Below are 13,971 nucleotides of genomic sequence, written 5' to 3' on the forward strand. Positions count from 1 at the left end.
AATTTCTACTATTAAATTTTATTATAGTAAGTAGTTACATCATAACTATGCAATTTATTGGATTTATTCATTACACTATAGAAACTATCCATGCTACACGTATGTAATTGTCTAGGTTGTCTACATGCTATTGACCAACTGTTAAATACTGGAAGTAAATGTAAAATGTTCAAATCAGCATGGGTGGATTTTGTCTGGGAAGCTACTACTTTTAGTTTCATATTTTCATTTTAAAGACTCCTATACCAAGAAGTTATATAAATGGAAGGACAGGCCTTTAAATAGTTTGTATTATCATGGTCCCATAAAAGCTAGATAAAATTAGACTAAGACCACTGTAAGTTTTGGTTCAAGGTCTTGAATAATTTAAATTTATTTCTAGTTTACTCCCTTTTAAAATAATATCACATTGATAGCACAACAATTTTTTCCCCCCCACCTTTCCCATTTGGTTACATTTGGCAAGCATCAGCTGTTTCAAACAAAAATACAGTCAATGTACCATTTCTCACCCAACAGGCATTAATTTCATTTATGTAAACCTCCTATTTCTACACTGATCTGCCCTCAAACTGCATGAAACATCTACAGCTAACAGACCTTAACACTTATCCAAAGAACATTTTCTTTCATATAAAATGAAAATCCTTATTCAGGAGACTCCAGAACTTGCATGTGTGAACCAGAAGAGTGCACTACTGGGTCAGGCAAAACAAACTGAACATGAAATTTTAATCTTTCATTAAAAATTGGAATGCAACATCTATATTTAAATGATTTTATTAACATAGTCAAGCAGTGATTAACATTCACATCTATTATGTCACATCATACAAATGTAAATACAAAATTACTACAGTACAATATATATTCTCTGCATGATCCAAAATATTTGGTGGCCCCAAAAACTCTTTAAAATTCAGCAGCTTATCAAAAATTAAACCATATTCTATTTAAAATGAAGTTCTGTTAGCACAGAGGCAGACTTCAAGAAAGATCACTCAATTTAGTACAGTTTGAGAGGTTGCAGGAGGATATGTTTTTGAAGGAAACATTCCAACATTGTGGCAGATATAGAAACATCAGATTTAAAGCTTTCAAGCAAAACTCACACAACCTAAGTTGTCAGCAGAAAGATCCAGTCATCTTTGATTTTAAACTACTTTGTATACTGCACCCAATTAAAAAGTTTAGAAGTGTTTAGAATTATTAAGTCAGACAATGTACAACATAACTACCTATCTCTTCCCATGAAAAAAGATACTACAGTGGAGATTTCAACAGCCAAATTGCTTATACCAATCTTTTTTTCTAATCACTGTCCTCGCAAAGAACATCCAGGCCTTCTCAATTCTGTTGCACTCCCAAAGTAAGGAAATAGACATCTAAGGCGAAAGTAGCATAATAGAACGAGCTTACAGAAAAATGACACTATACTGTAAGTGCTGAAATTTTTGAAGATGTGGATTTGGCTTACTTAAAGTACACTGTAACACCACACAGGAATTCATCTGAAAGAGCCATTTTAAATTTCCCTCATGTAAGTACATTCAAGTGAATACGTAACCTTGTTATTTTACCAAATATCTAAGGCAAGCAACAAAAGTACTTGCCTCAGTTTCCCATTTAAAATAATAATCTAAAACTGGCTTGCTCCAACCATCAAGTGCATCCATCATCCAATGCATCCAACCATCAAGTGCAAAGTGACAGACAAAAACCAGTTTCTATTGGAGAATACCTAGAATACTGATGGATGCAAGTCATTCTGGAAAATGCATAGGTGAGTGAAATACACAGCTACTGATCAAGCTTTATTTATTCAAGATGAGGTTATTGGAAATTCTTATGTAATATAAAACAAATATGTATGCAAACTACATCAACATATATCTGAGATTAACTGCAGGATGTTTCGCCATTTCACTGTAGAGCTTAACCTTTATTTAGAAAGTTACTCTTTAGACCCTACATAGAAGCTTTATGCATCTAACATCCTCATGATAGTATTGAAGCAGTTAGTGTTAAGTTGCAACTTCTTCCCTTGACAAAATCTGAAAGAAACCATTTCCCATATAACTTTGCATTTAAAGCATTTTTCAATAAATATTTCAGTTGTTTGAACATGGATGCATTCTCCTCAAGGGAAGAATGTTTTTGCACCTTATCTGTTAATACATTCAATATGAATAAAACAGGTGAAGCAAAAGTCATTATTGTCCCACAGTAGAAGGTTAATTTAGAGTAAGTTTAAGACAGAAGAGCTGCCTAAATGAAATACATAAACTGATAGAACTACGACACATTTGTATTAGCATCTGTTCTGAACAAAAAGGGTACAAGAGTATTCACCTGAGATAAAGCTAGTATTTGAATATTTCTAAGTAGCAATGAGTTTCGCTTGAGGAAAGCCACTTGAAGTCTTAAAATATACTTTTTAATATTATACAATATATGCAGTTTAAGTAATTAAGATTGATGCTAGCACAAAAGTTAACAAAAAAAATCACAGTGTGTATCAATATTGTTAATTACAAAATTTATGCTACTTCATAACTTTTAAAAATTATTATAAATTTTAAACCCATTCTTCTAAAAGTGATCTTTTGAGTACAAGCTTTAAGAAGCAATAAACTAAAGCATAAGAATTAGCTTATTACAGTTTAAATATATACATATGTCACTGATTTAGAAAATAATCATGCTTTGGAAAAAATTTACAAAATTGATTATTTTTGCTTGCAGTGGTTAAAATAATGAACTACTCTAATCTTTTTCCCTAAATGAAACAAGCTGTTTCCCAAATGTGTAATGAAAAACATTTAGTACTGAACTTCACTCAAGACTAATTTAAAAGCAATTTAGAACTGCCAAAAAGATGCATTTATAGGGACTTTAAATACGCTTTCTGTTACCAACTTAGGTTGATCAGCAGCTTTTGTTCACTCTCAGAATCCTTCAAAAAGGGAAACTCAAAATGGGAAAAAGGCATATATAAAAACAGTAAACACTGACCTCCTGAGGTTCCTACAACAAAAATATTCAAGTAGAAAATCTACACCATTACTTAGCAGCGGCTATTTCTGTAGTTTAGCACACTAACAGCACTTTATTCAGTGTGTAAGGAGCAAATGAAGTAAGCCGTGCTTTTAGCATGCCAAGAGGCAGAAACACTGGAATGTAACAAAGACAAACTCACAATTCTACCAGTATAAACATTCAGTCAACATTCAAGGACTGTCAAGACTACACCACAAGAATTAAGATGCTTTTTTATATATCCCATGATGCAATAATTGAATTATAAATGTTAATGGTGATTCAGAACTTTTCTTACCTCACATTATACCCTAACTGGCTTCTGCAAATCTCTGCACTGCATTACGCATTATGAATATAGTTTATTTGCTTTAAAATATACCATGAGAGAACTTACAGACAGAAAGACTGTTTTGTCAGTACTGTTTATTTCTGCCTTATTTATTTTCCTTGCTGTTATACCAGATCAGTTCACATCTGTATAAATACCTATTAAAATACCTATGTACAAAAGTGGCATCCTAAGCTAATCTGAGGTGAGGTGGAATGGTTTTATTTGGATAAAGGGCCTTTCTGAAATTTAAATTTAGTTAAACTCAGATTCTAGCTGCTTTGCTACAGTATTATTTAGGTAGCTTTTCTATTCTACAAATTTTTTAATATTGTTTCTCTGAAACTCTCCCCTAATGTTTAAACATTCTCAAAATTAAAGCAAGTTTGGGTCTAGAGTAGTATCCCACCTTGCAAAATTTTAAAGGTTTAGTTTTTTTTTTTCCTTCCAGAATTTAAAGTGTTTTTAGTTATTATTACTAATTTACCCCAGAGTTATTAGTTAAGAAAGAATTTTGTATTTGCTACCAAAGCAATGTAATTTGAAAGCAAGTTATTGCATGCAATTTTGACCAAATTAAATAAGCACTATGTACTAGCATTACTGAATGTATTTCATCCAGTACATGTTCGAACCGTTCTTCAGGCATAATCCATTAAAATTTGCAAAGCCAAAATAAAAGAGGGTGGAGGGCATGTAAAACGTGCATTCTATCATGCATAAGAAAAATCAAAACTCTTTAAACAGCATTTATAAGTTCACACTCACACAGCTCAAACTTCAGTGCAATGGCTAAATCATTCAACAGTCAAAGAACAGAACCATGCAAAGAAGAGCAAGTTCTTAAAAAGAACTCAACCAAACAAAAATCCCCAAAACTGTTATCCAGTATCCATTCTGCAACGCAAAGGTGAGAAACTAAATCTACAAAAAGGCTGTTATGGCTTAGTTTTGTTTTGCAGATTAATTACGCAGCACTTGAAAAATGGAAAGGTGTGGCTTCTCCTCTGACCAGCAGAGTTAAAAATCTCTCCATTTTCCTTTATCATCATGGGATACTCTTTAGGCAATCTAAATTATTAAATACTTGCCACTTTCAGATGGACACAAGATCAAGTGTACCAGTTAGGATTTCACATTCACAGTACATAAGAAAATACACATGAAAGGAAAAGTAAAGGGTTAACTTAACAAGGATTTATTCACAGGAATACATGTAAGTAGAGAAAAAAAAAACACAACAGAAAAGCTAAACAAATGAAATGAAGAGGATCCAAACCAACTTTCACTCTGTAGCTTTAAACTTGCACCCTTGTGCATTTAACTACATCACAAAGGGCCACCAACATGCGCCGATACAGTGTAGATACCCTGCATTACATCCATTAACTTAAACATCTCTTTAAGATCATGCTTTGAACAAAAAGAAAGCATAGAAGGTAATATGTTGAGTGGGAATAAACACAAATACAGCAATCATGTCATCAACTTCTACAATTGTCTTTACGTGCCAACTAACATTTATGCAGCCTTTAACGGGTCTTACCATGTAACTCATTTTTAAAGATTCTGATAATATCACTAGTATATAACCATGCAGAAAGCACATCACACTGACAGCACAGAGGCAAATATTTTGCACAGCTATATCAGCTTTCCACATTGTGCAGGTTACACACAATACAATATCAATCTTATTCTTAACAGATCCTAGAAAGGTATTTCAAGGCCTAATTGTTTACTACAGTACTTTATATCTATATTATTAGTAAGTTCCACAGAATCTTAAAAAGGAATTTTAAATGCAGGGCTATATTGAATTGGTAAACTGCAACACAAAACTGGCGCAACATAAGTAAATGTATACCAATTTCACTCTATGTGATGCAAGCATGCTACTTTCCCACTAATTTAAATCTGATCACTATGAGCCAGAACGCATGCCTGAACCTTAAACTGCACGTTAAGAATAATGCCTTACTCTAGAAATTAAATCTAATTAAGTACAATAATCAAATCATATCCACTACTTTAACTCTTTTTTTAATGTAGAAATTAAGATGTCAATCTTTCCTTTAAAGTGTCCCTCCCCTCGCCCCAAAATTAAAGGAGTGACTCACTTGTCAGCTTGCAGGTTGCTTCCTTTTGTCCAAATTAACCTTTATTAATTTATGATAGGGTTTCTATATTATGCACTGCAAGTGCCTGCTCCTAGACACAAGCTGCATTTCAACTGTACTAACTTCATTTGTGTAGTTCTTCATTAACATGCAAATACTCAGGAATCCCATCAAGCAGGATGAAATAATGTAGAAAACCCTTACTTAAAAAAAAACATAAAAGAAAAAAGAAAGCCTTTTACTCTTTGTAACCCCTATTCTTAGGTTTCCTTTATTGTGCGCAAAGTAGTTTTCCTCTTTACGTACCCCTATGGTTCAATTAAATGGTTCTTATTTTGGTACAATTCCCCACAATATTCCAGAATGTGCTGTTTTGTGACTAGATTCTTTTGGTTTTTTTCTTTTTTTTTTTTTTTTTCTTCTTCACATCCAGTGCAGAGTTGTAATAGGAGACAGATTTCCACCCACAAAGGCTCCAGATGTTAAAACATTTCCCAACATCGACTTAATACAGTGACGGCAACACCTCCCTCCCGCCCCTCCCAGTAGGGTTGGGATTGTACTGTATTCCCTACTGGTTTACCCTTCCCCCCAGTAAAGGGTAACATTTTCCCTGGGTGCAGAGGCTCCCTCATAGTCTCCCAGACTGAAGGACCTGTAAAAGAAAAAGATAAATGTATAATTAAAGCTTACCTCGAACTTAACTGACAGATCTGTGTATAAACAAAGAGTTTTTTGTTGTGGGTTTTTTTTTTTTTTTTCTCCTTTTTTAAGCAGTAGGTGCCAGCCCTTAACTTAAAAACTAATTTACGCCTAGATTTTCCCTTTTAAGTCTGTAAAGAAAACAGCCTGTTTATATGGGTAAATGATTAGTCATGAAACAATTCTGTATGCTTTAAAGCTACACTGACAGTTCCGAGTGGCTAAGCTTAGATTTAAGATAAAAGCAGTCCTATCTATTCTAACAAGCTTTTCTATTTTTAGCATAAAATTATGATGAAGTTATGACATTGAGAAAGAATACTAAACTTACCTGATACTGACCTAACAACTTCACTTTTAGGTGGTTTAAATGAGACAGTCATAGTGCCTTCTCAGTTCAAATTGAGAATAACGGTGAAATTTATCACTTTATATTCCTCTTCATTAGAAGGTGAAAACACCCTTCTGTCAGAACTAAAAGGCCCTCATTGATAAACATGTAAATGTTTGAAATTGGTTTCTTTTTAATCCACTGTTCAGTTCAAACATGTAATTCAAAGAGGACTTTGAAAAATCTTAGACTGACTTTTTAAGTAGTTGTCCACTCAACAATAAAACAGAATGGCATGATTCACTCCCATAGTTTTGGTACAAAAAATTCTACAGCAAGTACCAAATTTATATAAAGACTGAATGAATAGGGTAGTATAATAATCTCTTCACAGTGACACATTACTTCACACATGGGAAATTTGCTTTATACAGTGTGCACAGGTAGCAGACAAAGCAAAGTGGTATAACAATGTTTATATAACAAATTCTAGAATGCACTATCACTGTTCTTTGCTGAAGTTGAATCACTCTCCACACAGAACTGCAATAATTCTGAATTGGTGCACAAAATGCTACATGGCAATAATAAACATATTTGCCTGCCCAAAACATCAAGTTTACAGTTACAGTAGTTACAGATTAGCATAATATCCTTTATTCAGTGCAAAGATGTGGTTAGGAGTATATTGGATTTACGGCTAAAGTGTGTTAACAAGCTTGCTTTCTTAACCTAGAGGAATATTCTCACCTAGACCACATCTGCCATCTACAAGCCTATGTCTTTAGTATGATGATTCGAGGATCATATTTATCACATTGCTTATTAAACTTGAATTGGCACTTTGTTATCCCTACACTTCCAAGTTTTATCTTGACACACTACTGTGCATATTAAACAGTCACTCTTTCTTTCTTTCTCTCTGTAAAAATAAAATAACAGAGTCAGACAACTGTTTTTGCTGCAGATACCATCATCTAGGTATATTATCATACCTGGTTTTTATCCTTTCTTATAGGAAGGAGATACTTCATCCAGCATACATAAAAAGTTCTAGTCTGATGAATTAATTGTTTCATATAATGCAAACAGGGAGGAAGTCTGTTATACAGCTCTGTTTAGCAAGGAAGATTTGCGTGCTTACCTCCAATTATGGGATTGCAGCTACAGTGCATGAGGTTAAACTCCATAGTAAGCTGCAAGGCGCTCTTTTAAGGGAAGGGGAAACTGGTCAGAAAAACGCCTCCAATTCTCATCCCCAACTTGATTTTTAAATCCATGAAGAATCTACGAACAAGAGGAGGGAAGTCAAGATAATTACTAAATACAGGATACATTATTTACTACCATCATTTGCAGTAAGCCACAAACTGCTGGACTGTACCATCTGTCCACCTGAATTCTCCAATACTGAATGCTACTTAGAAACAAAGGAAATCTAATGTAATGTCTTTCTCAATTGATTTTTTTTCTTTTAAGGGTGACGTACAGAATATACACAAATTAGTGTATATGTATCTGTACTTTTAATGAGTAAGGTGACTTACAACCTAGAGTTAGTCCATTTCAGAATGCTAAACATTTTATCAGTTGACAGTTTATATATGTTAAGATTACCATATTCACATTTCTTTTTTTAAATGCATAATATGCTGTGAGAAGAAAACAGAGCCAAAGCTGCAGCCAGCATTTGACAGAATGAATACCTGTCCATTTCTAGCACAAATAGCTCTAGTGTTTTAAACTAAACCAAAAAAAAACCCAAAACCCAACCCCACCACACACTATACAGTCCATTTTTTTCCCATTGTTCCTGAAAGGCATAATTATTGTTGGAAACAACATCTAGCTGGACTACAGCAATCATATATTCATGAGGAACTAATCTAAAAACCATGCATGACATCACTTGAAGAAAGCTTTGTCTCCTTTCTTGCATGGCAAAGACCACAAAAGAATAAGCTTCAAAAAGCAAGGGTGTCCTTATGCCAAGAACCATTTGTCTAGTTTGAATGCATTAGATTCCACATGGATAACTTGGAAATAATCTGAAAAAGAGGAGCCTAACTTACTGAAGCAAGTATTCAAATGCTGAAGGACCAGTGCAGAAACATGCACTGAGACTGCCCTGGACAATCATCAGACACCATCCTGGACTTTGTTTTAAGCTTTTAAGTATTTGCTGTTCCCTTCCGTTGACACAAGACTAATCACAGCTGTGCATTTTCTGGATGTGATGTTCCTTTGAAGGAGACCAGTTATCTGACAAACTAACTAGGACAGTAAGATATTGGCTCTTAAAGATGGTATAATAAATTTCTACCTTCTGATGCTCATCATGGCATTACATGAAGAAGTGCCAATACTGATCCATGATCCTAGTAAGTACTTAGGAATATGCTCAATTTTTGCTTTGAGAGCAGTTATGAACTTTTGACACACATCCTTCCTAAAAACAGAGACTTCACTTTACAACTTATGAGGGGAGCCACATTACTTAATAGTAAAACAACATCCGCTCATGAAATGGAAATGTTTTGGTTGTTGTTTTTTTTTTTTTTTTAAATCTAACACACTCCATTCTGGGTGGAGTTTCTGTGCTTATTTTACACAAGGCAAACAGTCCTTTCCCTTAAATTCTATTGACATTTTGTCTAGGGATGTATTATTGGGTATAACTGTATGTTAATTTCTTGAAACTTGCTCATCCAAGAAGGATTTTGAGGAAGATTAAGCAATCCCGAAAACTTATTAGGACACCACTGGAATATTTTTCATTTGCAATTTTCTAGATACTTCTCCAAAATAAAGTAGGCATCTTTGAGGAAAAAAAGTCTTAAGCTGTACAAATCTCATTTTCTAGAAAAACATCTTGAAATGTGGTACAAAACCCCTGTTCTTCCAAATGCAGGCAACATATAGTAAGCTGGACATTATGGAAAGCTCTTTGAGGATGATCATCTGTTCAAGTAAGATCTCAAGTGAATTTTTCAACACTGTTAAAAAAGTTTGGAATAACACAAATGCATATAAGAAAATATAGGTTAAAAAAGTCAGGATTTTTATGTTATTTTTTTCTGAATACTTATGACCCTCCATGACCAAACACATTAAATGCTAACAGTGGAAATAGAAAGCAAGTAAAAAACCCAGAGGGCCCAAAACAACCAACATTAGTGTTGTATTAGAAACCTTACCTTACAGAACATGTCTCGGAGATCATCTTTTGGGCTAATCCACGATGCAACAGCATCACAAAAAAAAATAAAGTCCTATAAGATTAAACAATTGCATAGGTTAGAAATCTCAATTTAAAAATCTGAAAACAATGCCTGATGTTCATTCTATGAACTATTCAGGGTCTTTGATCCTATTTCACAACTGGTCTTACTTTTATGTATTTAACCAGTCGATTCAGACAGTAATAATGTTGTTACATGCCTAAGTGTTCAGAAATAGAAATAGCTGTGTAGGAATAGCTTTGTTTCATCAGGTTTTTGATTAAGTAAAACTAGAGTTTAAAAGTAACCAACTCGCTCCTCCCACACCACACTTGTCTAATGTTAATTCTTCTTGTACACATACCAAGCTCAAGGACCAATCACCTTAATAACAACCAACAAACTCAAGACCACAGTTGGAACATTCACACTCTCATGCATTTCCAGGTGGGGAAAAAAGCTCTTGTATTTCTCTAAGCAGAGCCAGAATTTTTTTCTGGGACACAGAATGCTTATCATTCAGGTTCAAAACTAAAGCTACACCAAAACCCCTGTATTTCGTCCATCTGTTGTGATGCGTACCTTCTACTACACTATTAAAACACCAGTCTTTAATCATTAAGTTGATAATGCATGTGTTTTTGGGTAGGAACAGAGGATAACTACAGCAAAGGCAAGCTGGGATAATGAAAAGCATCCTTAATTATCTCCTCCCCTTAAACAATGTGAAAGAACAAATGGACAACAGAAGAGGGAAATGCTAAGTATAGAATAAGGCATAAGTGAAATGATCTGACAATTTCAAAACAAGGTCAAGGCTCAATTCTTGTGTTTCAGGAAGAGTAATTCCTGAAAGGGAGGGAAAAGTCAACCTTCATTTTTCTCTTAGAAAATATTACATCTTCAGCTTCACTTTGGAGGTGTGGAGACTAAAAAGCAATATTCTATTCCTCAGATATACCATTTACTTTAAAGAGATGCATGTTCCTTGTCACATACTGACTATTTAAGCAATATATCCAAAGCTGAAACAGAATTTTCCAAGTTTTAAGAATGAAGGGGTGGTTACTCATTTTTTTCCTGTTTCTTGTTTTAAAAGCCTAGGTTACATTTGGAAAACAGGTTTAAGTAGCTTTTGCCTTGTACCTTCATACAGATCCTGACCGCAATCTGACAGAAGTATCAAAATAGTTATTTTAATCAAAGTTCATTATATACACATACTTTGTAAGTAAAAGACAAAACCTGAATTTAACAATGCTCTTCTCCTTTCCTTTGCTAGGTGGTAATTATTGAAGCATCACGATAGGCATCATTTGCAATATAGACATTTTGGCCTCCTTGACCTCAAAGTAAAGCTACATAATGTAACAGAGGTAATCATATTAAGCTAAACTTCTTCATAGTCCATATACAGCTTTCACTAAATTTCACATGAATAACCAAAGTAAGTTAAAATCTATTCACATATCTTACTTGGACTACTCCACTGGGATTGACCGAGATCATGGTACATATCCCACGGAATGCTGAATCCTTTTCCTCATTGTCTCTTATGTTTCGCAGAGAAGTGCACCTAGCAAGTTGGGAGAGCAAAACTTAGCAAACTATTACATTTTCTTCAATCAAGTCAGAACTAGATGGCAGTATTTGATGGAATAAGTCACACTGATAAGATCATTTGAAACACTATTTTGAACACTTAGAAAAACACTTGTCTTTACTAGCATATTCCCATTAGGCATCGTCTCCAGAATCTTGTTCTCCTGTTGCACTATATACGCTCAGAAAGTGTGACCTGTATTCCATTAAATACAGATGAAACATATATCTGAAATATTTATAGAAACTATCATTATTAGAAGCAGAACATGTAATACTATCACAGTATGAATTAAGTCAGATACCACTTACAGAACAGTTATTTAACTTTTACAGCAGCAAGCAAGCTATTTTATACATAACAAATCTATAAACATATATTCCTTACAGCAATTCAAGCCTCAGACTGAATTTTAAGTAAAGTAATGCACGGTTTAAATTTTACAGTATTTGCATGCATTGTATTATCATTCTGGTGGATTTTAAAATGCTCTTTCATAGTCAAGCTTTAACACAGCAAGCATGTGACAATCTTATCCCATGCATAAATTAGTCGTTAGCCACAACATAAAGAATACATGACGGTGCTACTAAAAACTCACAAACCTGATAGGACAAGATTAGTCACATGGTTGGCAATGATTAAGGATTGAGATTTTGTAACCAACTGAAAATATATCTAAAAGTGAGATAGAGAGAAGAAAGAAAGAAAGAGAGTGAAGAAAAATGAATTAAAAAAAAAGATTGAATAATACACACCAGGGTCTTATAAACTGCTGTAGCATGGGGGCCACCTCTTGAGGACAAACGTAACCAAGACGACCAATTGTTATTGCTAAGGTAACGCAATCACGGTTATACACCACCAAACGCCAACCAAGACATGAGCAAATGAGGGGGGAGGAGAAAAAATAAAGAAAAAACAACAAATAACTCAGAAACAGAAACCAACAGAATCCGTGTATGATAATAAACATAAGATTTCACCAGTGCTGTTTATTACCACCCCCTAAATAAGAGGCAGCAACATATATGGTATACTCTCCAGGGTAAAAGAAAAATTAAAGTAAATGAGAGAACACCAAAAACACGATTTAAAATCCAAAGTTTTTCTGATATAAGCAGTCATTCTGCCCTCTTCAGAGGAATCTCTTACAGTAGATTTACCTACCATACATTTTGAAGTTTTTATTCAAATGTACTATTATGGATACTCTTGATAAAAAGCAATTAATAATTTTCAGTTTTAGTATGAAGTATTCAAAAAACTTTAATTTTTTAAAATTTAGAATTCAAGATTTTAATTTACCTGCTCTATCAGTAAAAATACACTTATACATACTTTTACATAGAAAATACTGTAGTCTACCTAAATGTGCTAAGCAGATGAAACTTCTCAAAGAGCACCAAATATCTGTCAACTTCATAATCTCATAGAGAATTTAAAGTGGTTCCTAAATCACAGTAACTGACTGCAGAAAATCAATTATTTAATCCCAATATTTCTCCTGTTCACAAAAGGCTCCCTCATAGAAGTCATGTAAAAATCTGACTTCTGATACCAAGGCATAAGGACACATGAAATGCAAGTTGCTTCATCACATGATTAGGTAGTTTGGTCCTTTGTTCTGAGGGACAGACTGAAGAAAATATCATCATGCAAATGTGTTTTAATGGTGTTTGCTCAACTCACGAAAGATTAATCTTTAGAAAAAGGAGAGGGTGGGGAATAATGTATCAGGATTACTTGAAGCAAAATACATGAATAATACTAAAATCCAGCAGATTTATATGAAGCAGAGAAAGGAAACCTATGTTCAAGGGACATACTATGCAACACTCTAATTAACAGGCATTTGTGAACAGTTTCATGAAACATGCAATAAAGCAGATGATGCTTTTTCCAATTAAAGTTTGGTGTAGGATATACTAGTAGTTTAAAACATACTAATTCCATGAAAGTTGAAGTTCACTGTTAATGTACTGTTTCACCCTGATGTTACTCAACTGCAGTATGCAGTGCCTAAAATTTTCAGCAGTCTAACTTATAAAACTGCATTGGAAGTGCTACTTTCAAACAAAAATACACTTTTATCTGCAAATTTTCACAGCTACAGTCTGTACAAGGAATAGTAATCTCTGTCAAAGCTCAACTTTCTGGCATGTACTGGTTATTTTTTATGCAATTACTTAGGGTGGTCTCATGTTTCCACAGAAGTGTTTTCATAGCTCATTACATAGCAAGCTAAAGCAAAAAGTAATATTCTTGCTCATACTAGTGGCATGCAGCACAATATCCTACAACAAACTTATAAGTACACCACACTCAACATTTATTTGCAGTTATGCATCCACATTTAAAGTAACTATTAAGAGAATTAAAAAGAAGTCAGTGTTTGGATGCTTCCAAAAGTTCTCTAACAATGATGGAAGCAAACATTTATGTACTGGATGTCTCTCAGTTACAGGTATTACACATCCATCAGTGCAGAGGAAGGGGATCAGGCAGGGGTGGAGGGAAAGAAAATTTATATTGCTGTACTATTACATGGTATATTTCACAAGAAGGTATTTGCTCCAAAATTCTCTTTTCAAAGAGTAGTACTGATAATATGCCAGACAACT

At 34.0% G+C, this 13,971-nt stretch overlaps 1 protein-coding gene across 1 annotated transcript in view; it reads right to left on the reverse strand.

Annotated features, from left to right (window-relative positions):
* Positions 1 to 764: 764 nt before the first annotated feature.
* The window catches only part of TNPO1 (transportin 1), a 52,534-nt gene continuing 39,327 nt past the window's right edge, over positions 765 to 13,971 (reverse strand). The window contains exons 19-23 of the mRNA XM_026866770.1: positions 12,106 to 12,181; positions 11,221 to 11,320; positions 9,721 to 9,795; positions 7,668 to 7,810; positions 765 to 6,145 (exon numbers count right to left, since the gene is read on the reverse strand). Of these exons, the coding sequence (XP_026722571.1) occupies positions 7,703 to 7,810; positions 9,721 to 9,795; positions 11,221 to 11,320; positions 12,106 to 12,181 (359 nt within the window). The 3' untranslated portion in view covers positions 765 to 6,145; positions 7,668 to 7,702. The remainder of the gene's footprint in view (positions 6,146 to 7,667; positions 7,811 to 9,720; positions 9,796 to 11,220; positions 11,321 to 12,105; positions 12,182 to 13,971) is intronic.

The sequence above is a fragment of the Athene cunicularia genome (assembly GCF_003259725.1).
Source record: "Athene cunicularia isolate RWA chromosome Z unlocalized genomic scaffold, athCun1 chrZ_part4, whole genome shotgun sequence".
Taxonomy (NCBI): domain Eukaryota; kingdom Metazoa; phylum Chordata; class Aves; order Strigiformes; family Strigidae; genus Athene; species Athene cunicularia.